This window comes from Heterodontus francisci, chromosome 2, assembly GCF_036365525.1.
Source record: "Heterodontus francisci isolate sHetFra1 chromosome 2, sHetFra1.hap1, whole genome shotgun sequence".
NCBI classification, from domain to species: Eukaryota; Metazoa; Chordata; class Chondrichthyes; order Heterodontiformes; family Heterodontidae; genus Heterodontus; species Heterodontus francisci.
Genome location: NC_090372.1, coordinates 193,618,548 through 193,633,564, shown reverse-complemented (window position 1 = coordinate 193,633,564; position 15,017 = coordinate 193,618,548). Strand labels below are relative to the sequence as shown.

At 42.9% G+C, this 15,017-nt stretch overlaps 1 protein-coding gene across 2 annotated transcripts in view; it reads right to left on the bottom strand.

The window, feature by feature from the left end:
* LOC137349681 (extended synaptotagmin-2-like) overlaps positions 1-15,017 on the bottom strand; it is a 276,064-nt gene that overhangs the window by 176,903 nt on the left and 84,144 nt on the right. For both annotated transcript variants that reach the window (XM_068014993.1, XM_068014994.1), the window contains exon 2: positions 331-372. In XM_068014993.1, coding sequence (XP_067871094.1) covers positions 331-372 — 42 coding nt within the window. The remainder of the gene's footprint in view (positions 1-330; positions 373-15,017) is intronic.

Below are 15,017 nucleotides of genomic sequence, written 5' to 3'. Positions count from 1 at the left end.
ATTCAAAAGCAGAAAAGGGTTTTTCATTATGCTATAAATAAACTTCACAAATTAATAATTGTACACTCTGAAGCCTAAGCAAATAACTGCCAGAACACAAATACAAAATACACCATGCCATGTCACAGTTAAACTGGCCTAACAAGATGTGCTGAGAGGCAACTGTAAAAGCACAGATAGCTTTGAAATAGATGCTGAGGATGTTAGCAGCAGGAATATGTACTGACTCAAAGTTGGCTCCAATAAATCATATGAATAATTAATTCTCATGCTCTTTGGATACATTTATAGAAAATACTTCCCTAAAAAAAAAAATCAATACTGCCATACCTTGTTTATCCATTCTACCCGCTCCACATCTGGGAAGTGAACCTGAAACGATAAGTACAAATTAGCAGGAAAAAAAAACAAATAAAACGTGAGCAGGAACTAAGTACAGAGTGGGGGAAATTCTGTGCGAACAAACGGACTATTTGAAGTAGGATTTTAGCTTCAACAGAATAACTGAGCTTTGAACCTTAGTTCGAGGAGTTGCAATCAAAGAAACATTGCTCTACAATGACTGACAAATGTACATTATACTGAGACGTTTCAGAAACTTAACTTCAAGCATATTCACTTTCTGCATGGCTGATGTTGGCCTTTATTTTAATACTGCAGAAATGCAAAATTAGGCCCTTACTTAATCATAGGTCATTACTCATTTGCAACACGGTCTCCCGTACTGTAATTTGTTACACTTTATCTCACCTTCAAAATGAAATCTGACTGATTCATCAATTTTCGTCAAATTATAGATTTAAAAAAAAATCTTTTGCTGTGTATTGTTCACAGTAGCATTTGTTTTATAAGCAGAACCATTTTTTGGCACATTTTCTGGATATATCCCCTCATGGGAAAATCTACAATTAGGGGGCATAGTCTAAAAATAAGGGGTCTTCCATTTAAGACGGAGACGAACAGAAATTTCTTCTCTCAGAGGATCATTGATCTTTGGAATTTTCTACCCCAGAAAGCAGCAGAGGCTGGGCCATTGAATATTTTCAAGGCTATGTTAGACAGGTTTTTGATCTACAAGGGAGTCAAGGGTTATGGCAGGCAGGCAGGCAGATAAGTGGAGTTAGGGCCACAATCAGGTCAGCCATGATCTTATTGAATGGTGGAGCAAGCTTGAGGTGTCGAATGGCCTACTTCTGCTCCTATTTATGATTTTATTATGATTTTATGATCACAAGAGAGCTAGGATTGCCAACAAATATTGTTTCTGGATTCACCTGAACAGATATACCTTAAGAATATGTAACAAGAACAGGAGGGATTTCGTTCTTCATTCATTCACGAGATGTGGGTTTCACTGGCAAGACCAGCATTTATTCCCCGTCCCTAATTGCTGCCTCTTGAACCACTGCAGTCCATATGACGCAGGTCCTCCCAAAGTGCTGATAGTGAAGTTCTAGGATTTTGACCTAGTAATGATGAAGGAACAGTGATATTTATCCAAGCCAGGCTGGTGTGCAACTTGGATGCCATGGTGCTCCTATGTGGCTACTGCTCTTGTTCTTCTAGGTGGCAGTGGTTATAGGTTTGGGAGGTGCTGTCAAAGAAGCCTTGATGAGTTGCTGCACAGCATCCCATAGACGGTACACACTGCAGCCATGGTGCACCAGTGGCAGAGGGAGTGAATGTTTAAAGTGATGAATGGAGTTCCGATCAAGTAGGCTGCTTTTTCCTGGATGGTGTCGAGCCTCTTGAGCCACTCACCCAGGCAAGTGGAGAGTATTCCATCACACACCTGTCTTGTGCCTTGTAGATGGTGAACAGGCTTTGGGGAGTCAGGAGGTGAGTTACTCGCCAAAGAATTCCCAGCCTCTGACCTGCTCTTGTAGCCACCATATTTATGAGACTGATCCAGTTTAGTTTCTGGTCAATGGAGACCCTCAGGATGTTGATGGGGGGGGGGGGGGGGGGGTGGAATTCAATAACAGTAATACCATTGAATGTCATGGGGAAGTGTTTCAGCTCTCTTTTGTTGGCTATAGTAATTGCCTGGCATTTGTGTGGCACAAATATTACTTGTCTCTTACAAAGCCCAAGTCTGAATGTTGTCCAGGGGCTGCTGCATGTGAGCACAGACTGCTTCATTTTCTGAGGAATTACAAATAGAACTGAACCCTATGCAAACAGCAGACATTCCCATTTCCGACCTTATGAGGGAGGGAAGGTCATTGATGAAACTGTTGAAAATGATTGGGCCTAGGACACAGCCCTGAAGTAGTAAGAATGATTGGGCTCCAACAAGCACAACCATATTTCTTTGTACTAGGTATCTCTCCAGCCATTGGAGACTTTCCCTCGATTCCCCTTGACTACAATATTTCTAGGGCTCCTTGATACCACACTCATTCAAATACAGTCTTGCTATCAAGGGCTGTCACTCTCACCCAATCTCTGGAATTCAGCTCTTTTGCCGAGGTTTTGCCCGAGGCTGCAATAAGGTCTGGAGTAGAGTGCTCCTGGTGGAATTCAAAATAAAAATGAGCCTTGTTGAGCAGCTAAGTGCCTGCTGATTTTGCCTTCTGTTACTTTGCTGATGATTGACAGTAGGTTGTTGGGGCAGTAATTGGCTGGACTGGACTTGTCATGCTTTTTGTGGACAGGACACACCTCAACAATTTTTAACTTTGTCAGGTTGATGGCCATGTAGCTGTACTGCATGTAGTACTCACATGCATCTACTCCATGTAGCTGTAGCTATACTCAGCTTGGGCTGAGATGCAGTTAGTCTGGAGCACAAGTCTTTAGCACTGCAGCCAGGACATTGTTAGGATCTATAGCCTTTGTTGTATCCAATGCACTCAGCCATTTCTTGATGTCACATGGAGTGAACTGAACTAGCTGAAGACTGGCTTCTGTGATGTCGGGGACCTCAGGAGGAGGCAGAGATCAATCACCCACTTGACATTTCTGGCTAAAGATGGTTGCAAACATTTCAGCCTCGTATGCTGTGCTCAAGTGCTGGGTTCTGCCATCATGGAGGATAGGGATGGTCATAGAGCCTCCTCCTCCTATTAAGGTGTTTACTTGTCCACCAACATTCACAACTGGATGTGACTGGACTACAGAGCTTTGATCTGACCTGTTGGTTTGGGATCACTGAGCTCTGCCTTTAGCATGCTACTTCTGCAGTTTAGCATTCACGTAGTTCTGTGTTGTAGCTTCACCAGGTTGGCATCTCAGTTTTAGGTACACTTGGTGCTGCTCCTGGCATGCTCTTCTACACTCCTTGTTGAACCATGGTTGGTCCCCGGCATGATGGTAATGGTAGAGTAAGGATTATGACAGAGCATGAGATTACAGATTGTGGTGGAATGCAATTCCGCTTCTGTTAATGGCCCACAGTTCCTCATGGATCCCCAGTTTTAAGCTGCTAGATCTGTTCTGATTCTATCCCACTTAGCATGGCAGCAATGTCACACAGCATGATGGAGGATGTCCTCAGTGTGAAGACTTTGCCTCCAAAAGGACTGTGCAGTGGTCACTTCTACCAATACTGTCATGGATAGATGCATCAGCGCCAGATAAAACCTACTTGATCTCGTTCTCACTAATTTACCTTTGTGTTCCTTCTCTCATCGCCTGCCGCTAGCCCAGTCTGGCAGCCATGTCCTTCAGGACTCTGCAGGCTTGGTCAGTGGTGGTGCTACTGAGCAACTCTTGGTGATAGACACTGAAGACCACACACCCCCCACACCCATCAACCTAGATTACATTCTATGCCCATGCTATCCTCAGTGCTTCTTCCAAGTGGTGTTCAACATGGAAGAGTACTGATTCATCAGCTGAAGGAGGGCAGTAGGTGGTAATCAGCAGGAGGTTTCTTTACCCATGTTTGGCTTGATGCTATGAGATTTCATAAGGTCTGGAGTCAATGTTGATGTTGAGGTCCCAGGGCCACTCTGTCCTAACTGTATAACTCTGTACCACCACCTCTGGTGAATTCGTCCTGCCAGTGGAACAGAACATACCCTGGGATGGTGATGGAGGAGTCTGGGACATTGTCTGAAAGTTTTGAACCTATGAATATGACTCGTCAGGTTGTTGCTTGACTAGTCTGTGGGACAGCTCTCCCAATTTTGCCACAAGTCCCCAGATGTTAGCAAGGAGGATTTTTCAGCGACAACTGGGCTGGGTGTGCCTTTATCGTGTATGAACCCGATGCCAAGGTCGTCACTGAGTGGTTCGTATGGTTTTATTCTTAGTGGTTAGTTGTAGCAACTTGGTACAACTGAGTTGCTTGCTAAGCCAGTTTAAAGGGCAGTGTCAACCATATTGCTGTGGGTCAGGAGTCACATTCAGGCCTTCGGACTCAACACTGACTTCAATCATCTTAGATCATAACCTCTACCCCAATTTATTTCTCCCTTTTCTCGCGTTTTTTTTGCTGGTTTATTTCTTCCCCCCCCAGCCCTGTACCCGACCTTGTTCCTTTATTGCTTAAAACTTATCACATTTCTAACCTTTGCCAATCTGATGAAAGGTCATTGACCTGAAAAATTAACTCTGCTTTTCTCTCCACAGATGTTGCCTGACCTGCTAAGTATTTCCAGCATTTTCTGCTTTTGTTTCAGATTTCCAGCATCTGCAGCATTTTGCTTTTGTCCTAATCATTAGTTCAGGCCTCTGGATTGCTAATCCAGTAACATAAGCACCAGGCTACCATTCTCACAGATTTCCCCTTCAGCAATTGGGACAGTCCTTGAAGAACTCTGGAGTCATGCTAAGCCAAGAAAAGTACTAACAGCTATGGTGACCCATAAAGTGAGGAACTATCAGTACCTTAGTACCAAGATTACACTAACGCATGCGGCTAGAGAACTATATATGCACTGCACTCATGTCTAAGTGGAGCCTCCCTCCAGATTCATATATACCTAGTCAGAGCTCATCACTTAGAGTCACATAGTTCAAATTATCTTGCTTTTATTTTTGTTAACAAATCTCAATTTTATTCTACATTTCGGTAAGCAAGATTCTAAGGTATATGAAAAAACTATGCAGTCCATCTTATCAGTGTTAACAATGTTAACTATGGCTCAGTTCGTAGCATCCTTGCCTCTGAGTCACAAGGTTTCAGGTTCAAGTACCACTCCTAGATCTGAACACAAAAATCAAGGCTGACACTTCAGTGCAGTGCTGAGGCAGTGCAGCACGGTCGGAGGTGCCGTCTTTCGGATGAGATGTTAAACTGCCCCTCTGTCCTCTCAGATGAATGTAAAAGATCCCATGCCACAATTTCGAAGAGGGGCAGGGAAGTTATCCCTGGTGTCCTGGCCAATATTTATTGCTCACTCGACATCACAAAAAAAAAATTATCCGGCCATTATCACATTGCTGTGCACAAATTGGCTGCTGCATTTCCTACATTACAACAGTGAATACACTTCAAAAGTACTTAATTGGCTGTAAAGCACTTTGAGACATCTGGTGATCTCGAAAAGCGCTATATAAATGCAAGTCTTTCTTTTATCTCATTCATCCAGAAAGTTTCTACAGTCCCACCATAGCAACCAACAGGTTCTTAAATTCTTCAATTTTCTGCTCACAGTATCCTTGCCCAAGTCATTCCATACATTCAGAACTGTGGAAAACTAATTTGCCTTGAAGTAGTTTGAACATTAGCCTACTCAGTTTAGTTTGTATTGTTCTGGATCCACGTTTCCATACCATGAACTATCTTATATACCTCCGTAAGGCCATCGTTGAAGGCTTAAAAGCCCAAATTTATTCAATCATTCCTTGCAACTCTGATGCTCAGTATGAGTCTTATTTCTCTCCTCTGAACCATCTTCAGAGCTTTAATGTTTCCTTTCTGTCTCTGAACAGAGCTGGACACAGTACTCAAGACATGGTTTAACCAGAGTGGTGTACAGCTTAAAAAAGCACTTTCAGATTAAAATAACAACTGTCGGGTATCCTCTTGAAATACCTAGTTTCCCATTTCCCACTATTTTAGATAGATGCTTGCCATCTGCCTATAAAGTATTATGGAAATCTGAATCTGTTCACCTATACTGCTCATTCAATATTTTAACAATGCTGATCTCAGTCCCTTCTGAAATATTCCTTTAACTGCGGCATTCTTCAATATTATAAAGGCAAAATAGAAAAATTCAGCTGCCTCAATGGAAATGGTCAACTGAACAGTGGGGTCCCCAAAAACCTAAGTTTTATCTGCTTATGCAATTACTGAAATGGCATGTCCCTTCCCACCAGCAAGTAAGAACACAATTCTGAATGCAAGACAAGAATAACAAGCACCCAGTCTGCTCTGGCTTTTATATCCACTCTGAATTTCCTTTAATGACGCATAAACGTCACAGGGCCTGATTTATGGTGCAGAAGTTCCAGGATATGTTGTGTAAATAAATTCCTTAGATTTTTGCACCGCTCCACCATTTCACTCTGGGACACATAACAGCTAATTATCATATCTCCGCCCCTGCCCCCACCCCCACCCCCCCACTCCCCCAATTGAAGTCAAAGAAGTGATTGAATTTGCCATTGAGATCGCCACTGCCACTTGGATCATTGCAGAATGGTGCTGGTCATTTGAATATACAGGAATAATAACAGAAACACATGTAAAAGGCAATGTCGCTTCTAAGCATTCTAAAACAGCTGCAATATCAATTCTACATATTGATCAAAGTATACAGCCCACATTTTTGGAAGTTTAATATAACGCAAATGTGAATGTTATTTATATTTAAGTCCTGCACTACTAAATCCTGTAATGGAAAAAAAGCAGGGTAATCCTTGACACACTGACATTCCCTCTATGTGCACTGCTTCTGAAATCACTTCCTGTAGTCAATCACGGGTGAAGTACAACACTCTTCTTAAAAGCCACAGCTCTCAGCCATAGCCTCATGATACACTGCAAGAGTTACAGAAGAACTGGTTTGTTCTTGTGGCAATGTTTACTCAACATTTATCTGTCTCAATGTTTCAGTAAATTGCTGCCAGATATAAATAAGTAAACAAATAATTAGCTTGAAATTCCCGCAGAAATCAAAAATGAATTCTTAACGACTATTGGCCACACTGCTCCCAATGTCCCACTATTCTCACAGTGCCGTATTCTAATCATTTTAGCTGTAAAACTAATGATGTATTAACAACACACACCATTATTGTGTAAGCTGACCAGCAGGTTAAGGAGATGAAGAAATATGTTGCTACTTGTCAATCACCAGAACCAATTCCACACAAGTGGCATCTTGTAATTGGCCATCCTGTTATTTTTAAGAATTTGGGGGATTTGCACATTAATTGCTCATTAAACCTGCAACAGAAAGTTAAGTCTGGTAATTGTTAGTGTAATGCCAGACAAGCACACTGATGACATCAGTGGGTAAAATGCTCTTAGAGATTTTAAAAGTGTCAAATTTTATATTTCTCTTACTTTTTTCCTCTCTCCCTTAATCTAATCTTCCATTTTGGATCAGACTTGACTCTAATTTACCCTCCTCCTTGGCTGTTTCTGTTTCTTTCACAATCCTCAAATTCCATTGATTAAAGGAGATAAGACTGTTGGTCCCACCATTCAATGAGGTTCCAGATGCACTCGCAAGGCCATTATCAGCTCGCACTTCCAGCAGGTCTCAAAGCAAAATCATTTTCAGCTGATGAGCACAGAAAAAATTCTAACAACTGGGACATGTCGCAAGATGCCACAATGCAGCAAGATTCGGCCCATCATTATTGCAGCAAATTCAGGGCCAATGTCCTCATCTCCCACTTGCCTTCAGCAAATAGATCAAGGTTTCTTTTTTTATTTGTTTCATGGGATGTGGGCGTTGCTGGCAAGGCCAACACTTGTTGCCCAATCCTAACTGCCCTTGAGAAGTGGTGGTGAGCTGCCTTCTTGAACCGCTGCAGCCCATCTGGTGCAGGTACACCGACAGTGCTGTTAGAGAGGGAGTTCCAGGATTTTGTTTCAGCGACAGTGAAAGAACGGTGATATATTTCCAAGTCTGGATGGTGTGTTGCTTGGAAGAGAATCTGCATACGGTAGTGTTCCCATGCATCTGCTGCCCTGTCCTTCTAGGTGGTAGAGGTCGCAGGTTTGGAAGGTGCTGTCGAAGGAGCCTTGGTGAGTTGCTGTAGTGTAGCTTGTAGATGGTGCACATTGCTGCCACTGTGCATTGGTGGTGGAGGGAGTGAATGTTTAAGGTGGTGGATGGGTGCCTATCAAGCAGGCTGCTTTATCCTGGATGGTGTGGAGTTTCCTGAATGTTGTTGGAGCCGCACTCATCCAGGCAACTGGAGAATATTCCATAACACTCCTGATTTGTGCCTTGTAGATGATGGACAGGCTTTGGGGGAGTCAGGTGATGGGTTACTCGCTGCAGAATTCCCAGCCTATGATCTGCTCTTGAAGCCAGAGTATTTATGTAGCTGGTCCCCTTCAGTTTCTGGTCAACGGTAACCCCCTGGATGTTGATAGTGGGGTTTCAGTGATGGTAATGCCTTTGAATGTCTAGGGGAGATGGTTAGATTCTCTCTTGTTGGAGATCTTCATTGCCTGGCACGAATGTAACTTCCAACTTATCAGCCCAAGCTTGAATGTTTTCCAGGTCTTGCTGCATGGGGCACGGACTGCTTCAGTATCTAAGGAGTTGTGAATGATACTCAATATCATACAATCAACGTACATCCCCACTTCTGACTTTATGATGGAGGGAAGGCCATTGATGAAGCAGCTGAAGATGGTTGGGCCTGGGACACCACCCTGAAGAACCCCTGCAGCGATGTCCTGGGACTGAGATGATTGGCCTTCAACAACCACAACCATCTTCCTTTGTGCTAGGTATGACTCCAACTGGTGGAGAGATTTCCCCTTGATTTTCATTGACTGGGGCTCCTTGATGCCTCACTCGGTCAAATGCTGCCTTGAAGTCAAGGCCAAGCACTCTCATCTCACCTCTGGATTGTGGGCTCAAGACCCACTCCAGAGACTGGAGCACAAACATCCAGGCTGGCAGTCCAGTGCAATACTGAGACAGTGCTGCACTGTCAGAGGTGCCATCTTTTGGATGAGATGTTCAACCACAGGCCTGTCTGCCCTCTCAGGTGGATGTAAAGGATCCCAAGGCACCATTTTGAAGAAGTGCAGGGGTGTTATCCCCGGTGTCCTGGCCAATATTAATCCCTCAATCAACATCACAAAAACAGATTATCTGGTCAGTATCACATTGCTGTTGGTGGGAGCTTGCTGTGTGCATATTGGCCACTATGCTTCCTACATTACAACAGCAACTGCACTTCAAAGTACTTCTTGGCTATAAAGCATTTTGGAACATTCTGAGATCATGAAAGGTGCTATATAAATGCAAATCTCTCTTTGTACACACTCATACAATTGAGTAGTGAACTGCACTGCCAGTCAAATTTCAGTAACTGTAAAGAGTTATAGAGTCTTAGAGTTATATAGCTCAGAAACAGGCCCTTTGGCCCATCGTTCTATGCCGGCCATCAAGCACCTATCTATTCTAATCCCATTTCCAGCACTTGGTCCGTAGCCTTGTATGCTATGGCGTTTCAAGTGCTCATCGAAATACTTCTTAAATGTTGTGAGGGTTCCTGCCTCTACCACCCTTTCAGGTAGTGTGTTCCAGAATCCAACCACCCTCTGGGTGAAAAATGTTTTCCTCAAATCCCCTCTAAACCTCCTGCCCCTTACCTTAAATCTATGCCCCCTGCTTATTGACCCCTCCGCTATGAGAAAAAGTTTCTTCCTATCTATCCTATCTACGCCCTCATAATTTTGTATATTTCAATCAGGTTCCCCTTCAGCATTCTCAGCTCGAAGGAAAACAACCCTCGCCTATCCAGTCTCTCTTCATAGCTGAAATGCTTCAGCCCAGGCAACATCCTGGTACATCTTCTCTGCACCCTCTCCAGTGCAATCACATCCTTCCTATAGTGTGGTGACCAGAACTGTACACAGTACTCCAACTGTGGCCTAACTAGCATTTTATACAGCTCCATCATAGCCTCCCTGCTCTTATATTCTATGCCTCGGCTAATAAAGGAAAGTATCCCATAAGCCTTCCTCACCACCTCATCTACCTCAGCTGCTGCCTTCAGTGATCTATAGACAAGTACACCAAGGTCCCTCTGACCCTCTGTACTTCCGAGGGTCCCACCATCCATTGTATATTCCCTTGCCTTGTTAGTCCTCCCAAAGTTCATCACCTCACACTTCGCAGGATTAAATTCCATTTGCCACAGCTCCACCCATCTTACCAGCCCATCTATATCATCCTGTAATCTAAGGATTTCCTCCTCACTATTTCTACCACCAATTTTCATGTCATCTGTGAACTTATTGATCATACCTCCTATATTCACGTCTAAATCATTAATGTACACTACAAACAGCAAGGGATCCAGCAACGATCCCTGCAGTACACCACTGGTCACAGGCTTCCAATCGCAAAAGCAACCCTCGATCATCACCCTCTGCCTCCTGCCACTAAGCCAATTTTGGATCCAATTTGTCAAATTGCCCTTGATCCCATGGGCTCTTACATTCTTGACCAATCTCCCATGTGGAACCTTATCAAAAGCTTTAATGAAGTCCATGTAGACTACATCAACTGCTTTTACCCTCATCTACACATCTAGTCACCGCCTCGAAAAATTCAATCAAGTTTGTTACACACGATCTGCCCCAATAAAGCCATGCTGACTATCCTTGATTAATCCCTGCCTCTCCAAGTGGAGATTAATCCTGTCTCTCAGAATTTTTTCAAATAGTTTCCCTACCACTGGTGTTAGACTCCCTGGCTGTAATTACCTGGTTTATCCCTGCTACCTTTCTTGAATAATGGTACCATATTCGCTGTCCTCTAGTCCACTGTTACCTCTCCTGCTGCCAGAGAGGATTTGAAAATTTGTGGCAGAGCCCCTGCTATCTCCTCCCTTGCCTCACATAACAGCCTGGGATACATCTCATCTGGGCCTGGGGATTTATTCACTTTTAAGCCTGCTAAAGCAGCTAATACTTGTTCCCTTCCAATGCTAATATGTTTATCACAATCCCCCTTTCTGATCTCTATCCCTACATCGTCCTTCTCCATGGTGAACACAGACGGAAAGCAATCATTTAAAACCTCACCTATGTCCTCCAGCTCCACATACAGATTGGCACTTTGGTCCCTAATGGGCCCTGTTCTTTCCCTGGTTATCCTCTTGCCCTTAATATACTTATAAAATGCCTTGGGATTTTCCTTTATCTTGCCCGCCAGTGTTTTTTCATGTCCCCTCTTCGCTCTCCTAATTACTTTTTTTAAGTACCCTCCTACACTTTCTATACTCCTCTAGGGCCTCCGCCGTTTTCAGCGCTCTGAATCTGCCATAAGCTCCTTTTTTTCCCTTATCCAATCTTCCATATCCCTTGACATCCAGGGTTCCCTGGACTTGTTGGTCCTACCCTTCACCTTTACGGGAACATGTTGTCCCTGAACTCTCACTATTTCCTTTTTAAATGACTCCCACTGTTCTGATGTAGACTTTCCTACAAGTAGCTGCTCCCAGTCCACTTTGGCCAGATCCTGTTTTATCATATTGAAATCGGCCTTCCCCCAATTCAGTACCTCTTTGTCCTTTAAGCCTTTTGCACCAAGACTATCCCAGTTGATATTGGGGAAGTTGAAATCCCCTACTATTATTACCCTATTATTTTTACACCTCTGAGATGTGCCTCTATATCTGCTCCTGTAACTCTCCCTGACTGTTTGGAGGCCTGTAGTACACTCCCAGCTAAGTGATTGCCCCCTTTTTGTTTTTAAGTTCTACCCATATGGCCTCATTTGAGGAACCTTCTAAGATATCATTCCTCCTTACTGCAGTAGTTGACTCCTTGATCAACAGTGCAATGCCACCTCCTCTTTTACACCCTCCCCTGTCACTCTTGAAGATTCTATACCCTGGAATATTGAGCTGCCAGATCTTCCCCTCCCTCAACCATGTCTCTGTGATAGCAATATCAGATTCCCATGTGTTAACGCCCTCAATTCATCTGCCTTACTAGTAAGACTCCTTGCGTTGAAATAGATGCAATCCAGCCTTGCATTATTAGCTTGTGCCTTAACAGGTCTATATTTTCTCTGCCTTCCAGACTGATAGATGTTGCTGGTGACATGTCACCAATAATATCACTGTAAGCACTTCAACACGATTGCTGTGTATTGCTAGGAAATGTAGGATGTACGTTTACCGTAAGCAAAGAAATCTGCACCAAAGTGCACAGGGCACTATTTTTTCCTCCACTTGCTTGACTTTTATATAAATGATATGATAACTGACCCCAACAGCTCTACTGAACCATAGTTACAGACTCAGTTATTTTTAGGACCCCGAGGCTACGACTTTGGCTTGGGTGTACAGCGCACTATTTCAAAATTTGCAAATGACACAAAACTTGGAATTGTTGCGAACTGTGAGGACGATAGTGATAAATTTCAAGGGAACATAGACAGGATGGGGAAATGGGTAGGCTCGTGGCAGATGAAATTTAATGCAGGGAAATGTGTGGTGATTGATTTTGGTAGGAAGAACAAGGAGAGGTAATAGAAGGTAAAGGGTACAATTCTAAAGGGGGTGCAGTAGCAGAGGGACCCGGGGTGGGGCGGGGGTATATATGCACAAATCATTGAAGGAGTCTGGGCAGGTTGAGAAAGCAGTCAATAAAGTATACGGGAGCCTGAGCTTTATAAATAGGAGCAAAAAGCACAAAAACAAGGAACTAATGATAAACCTGTTGCTACGGTCAGGTGAGGAGGGGTTTGAAGGGCTTCCCTCTTTTCCCTCTCCTTGTTTAAATACAACAGGTTTAATTCTTTCTTAAAGTGAATGCACTGGTCAATTCAGTAGATGCTTGATTACTTACTTGCTATGATCATAACAATAACCAATCAGGCAGTTTTTCTCGAGTTAACAAAGAAAGAGGTTAACTTAATTGTACCTTAACCAAATTAATAAAAATAATAAGCAACACACCAACTTACACACACACACTAGAGGTTTACACACAAACAGGTTTCAGAGTGGGGAAAGGTATATTTGTTGAGTTAGAGTCCATAAAAATGTTATACAGTCTGTGCAGTTTAGTGATTCAGCTGGCTTCTAGCAGATGTCATATTCCAGTTGTTTCTCTTTTGCTGCAGAGAAACCACCAGCTTAAAGCCACAGATGGGAAGGGGCTTGTCATATGACAGTCACTCAGTGATTCAAACATTGCAGGTAGCAGTATTTCTCTGCTTGCTGAAAGAACAGTTAGTTTCTTTAAACTTCCTGGGTCTTGGTCCTTGCTGGGGACTAAGCAGACATTTCGTCTCCCTCCTCACAAGCATTGCAGTGTAGGATACAGTGTTGCAAATTAGGTGACCATCCTAAGCTTTTCTTTCCTAAATGTCTTTAAATTAATTCAGATCTCCAGTCAGTGAATGAAAGAAAATCATTCAACAAAGCACATTGGCCTAACACTGTATAAAACACTGGTTCAGCCTCAACTGGAGTGGTGTGTCCAGTTATGGGAACTACGCTTTAGAGAGAATGGGAAGGCATTAGAGAGGGTTGAGAAAAGATTCATGAGAATGGTTCCAGGAACGAGGAACTTCAGTTATGTGGACGGACTGGAGAAGTTGGGGCTGTTCTCCTTGGAGAAGATAAGAGGAGATTTGATACAGGTGTTCAAAATCGTGAGGGGTCTGGACAGAATGAATAGGGAGAAACTGTTCCCACTAGAGGAAGGATGCAGAACCAGAGGACACCGATTTAAGGTGATTAGCAAAAGAAGCAACACCTACATGAGGGGAAACTTTTTTTTTTAAAACACAGTGAGTTGTTAGGATCTGGAATGCACTGCCCAAAAGTGTGGTGGAGGCAGATTCAATCGAGGCCTTCAAAAGAGAATTGGATAATTATCTGGAGAAAAAATGTGCAGGGCTAGGGGAAAAGGAAGGGGAGTAGAATTAGGTGAGTTAGTCTTGCAGAGAGCTGGCATGGAAAAGACAGGCCAACTGGCCTCCTTCTGTGCTGTAACCATTCTATGATTCTAATTTCATTACCAGTAATGACATTCCACTCCTTACTTCTCTTTTTATTGCAGTAGTGACTATGGACTTGTATTTCAGTTGTGTAAAGAAATGTAATAGGAATTTGCAGTGGGAATAAGGAGATACAAGAGAGAGGCAGTATATTTATGCAGCACCTTTATCACACCATAAAGATATCCCAAAGTACCTCACAACCAATGAGTAACTTCTGAAGGTCTGTTACTGTGATGAAAGCAAACACAGAAACTAGTAAGCACACAGCAGAGTGCTATAAACAGCGAATGAGAGGCACGATAAAGTATTTGTGCCTTTTTCTAGTGGTGTTAGTGAGGGAGGAATACTGGCCAAGAAAACAAAAGAATATTTCTGTCCTCTGCAAATAGGCAGTGGAGTCTTTTACATCTACTTGATCCACTGGAACAGGTTGGTTATACCTTCAGTTTTTTAGCACACCTGATAGAATCCTAGACAATGCACACTTAAGTGTCAACCAAGATTATGTGGTCAAAATCTAGAATGGGGCTTTAACCTACTGATTCTGAGGTTTGTGATATTAATCAAGCCAAGTTTAATACATTGCCACTCAGACAGAGGGTGAAAAAAAGAGAGGGTATTCAAACTTGAAGAAAATACAACTAGAAAGCTTATTTGTGGGATAATTGTAACCCCCATTGCTATGCTAACTTTTGCATTTTAACATTATGGTACTGATGGGCATAAGTAGGCTGACAGCCTCTTATCTATACATGCTCCACAGGATTATCTAAGAAATGCAATATGTAAACCAGTATAAGAATTTTAACTTTCTAAAAGAAGTGATGGTATTTAGGACTGAAGCCTGTAAGAAGCAACACAATATCATCAGAAATGATGCAGATGGAGATTGGAAAT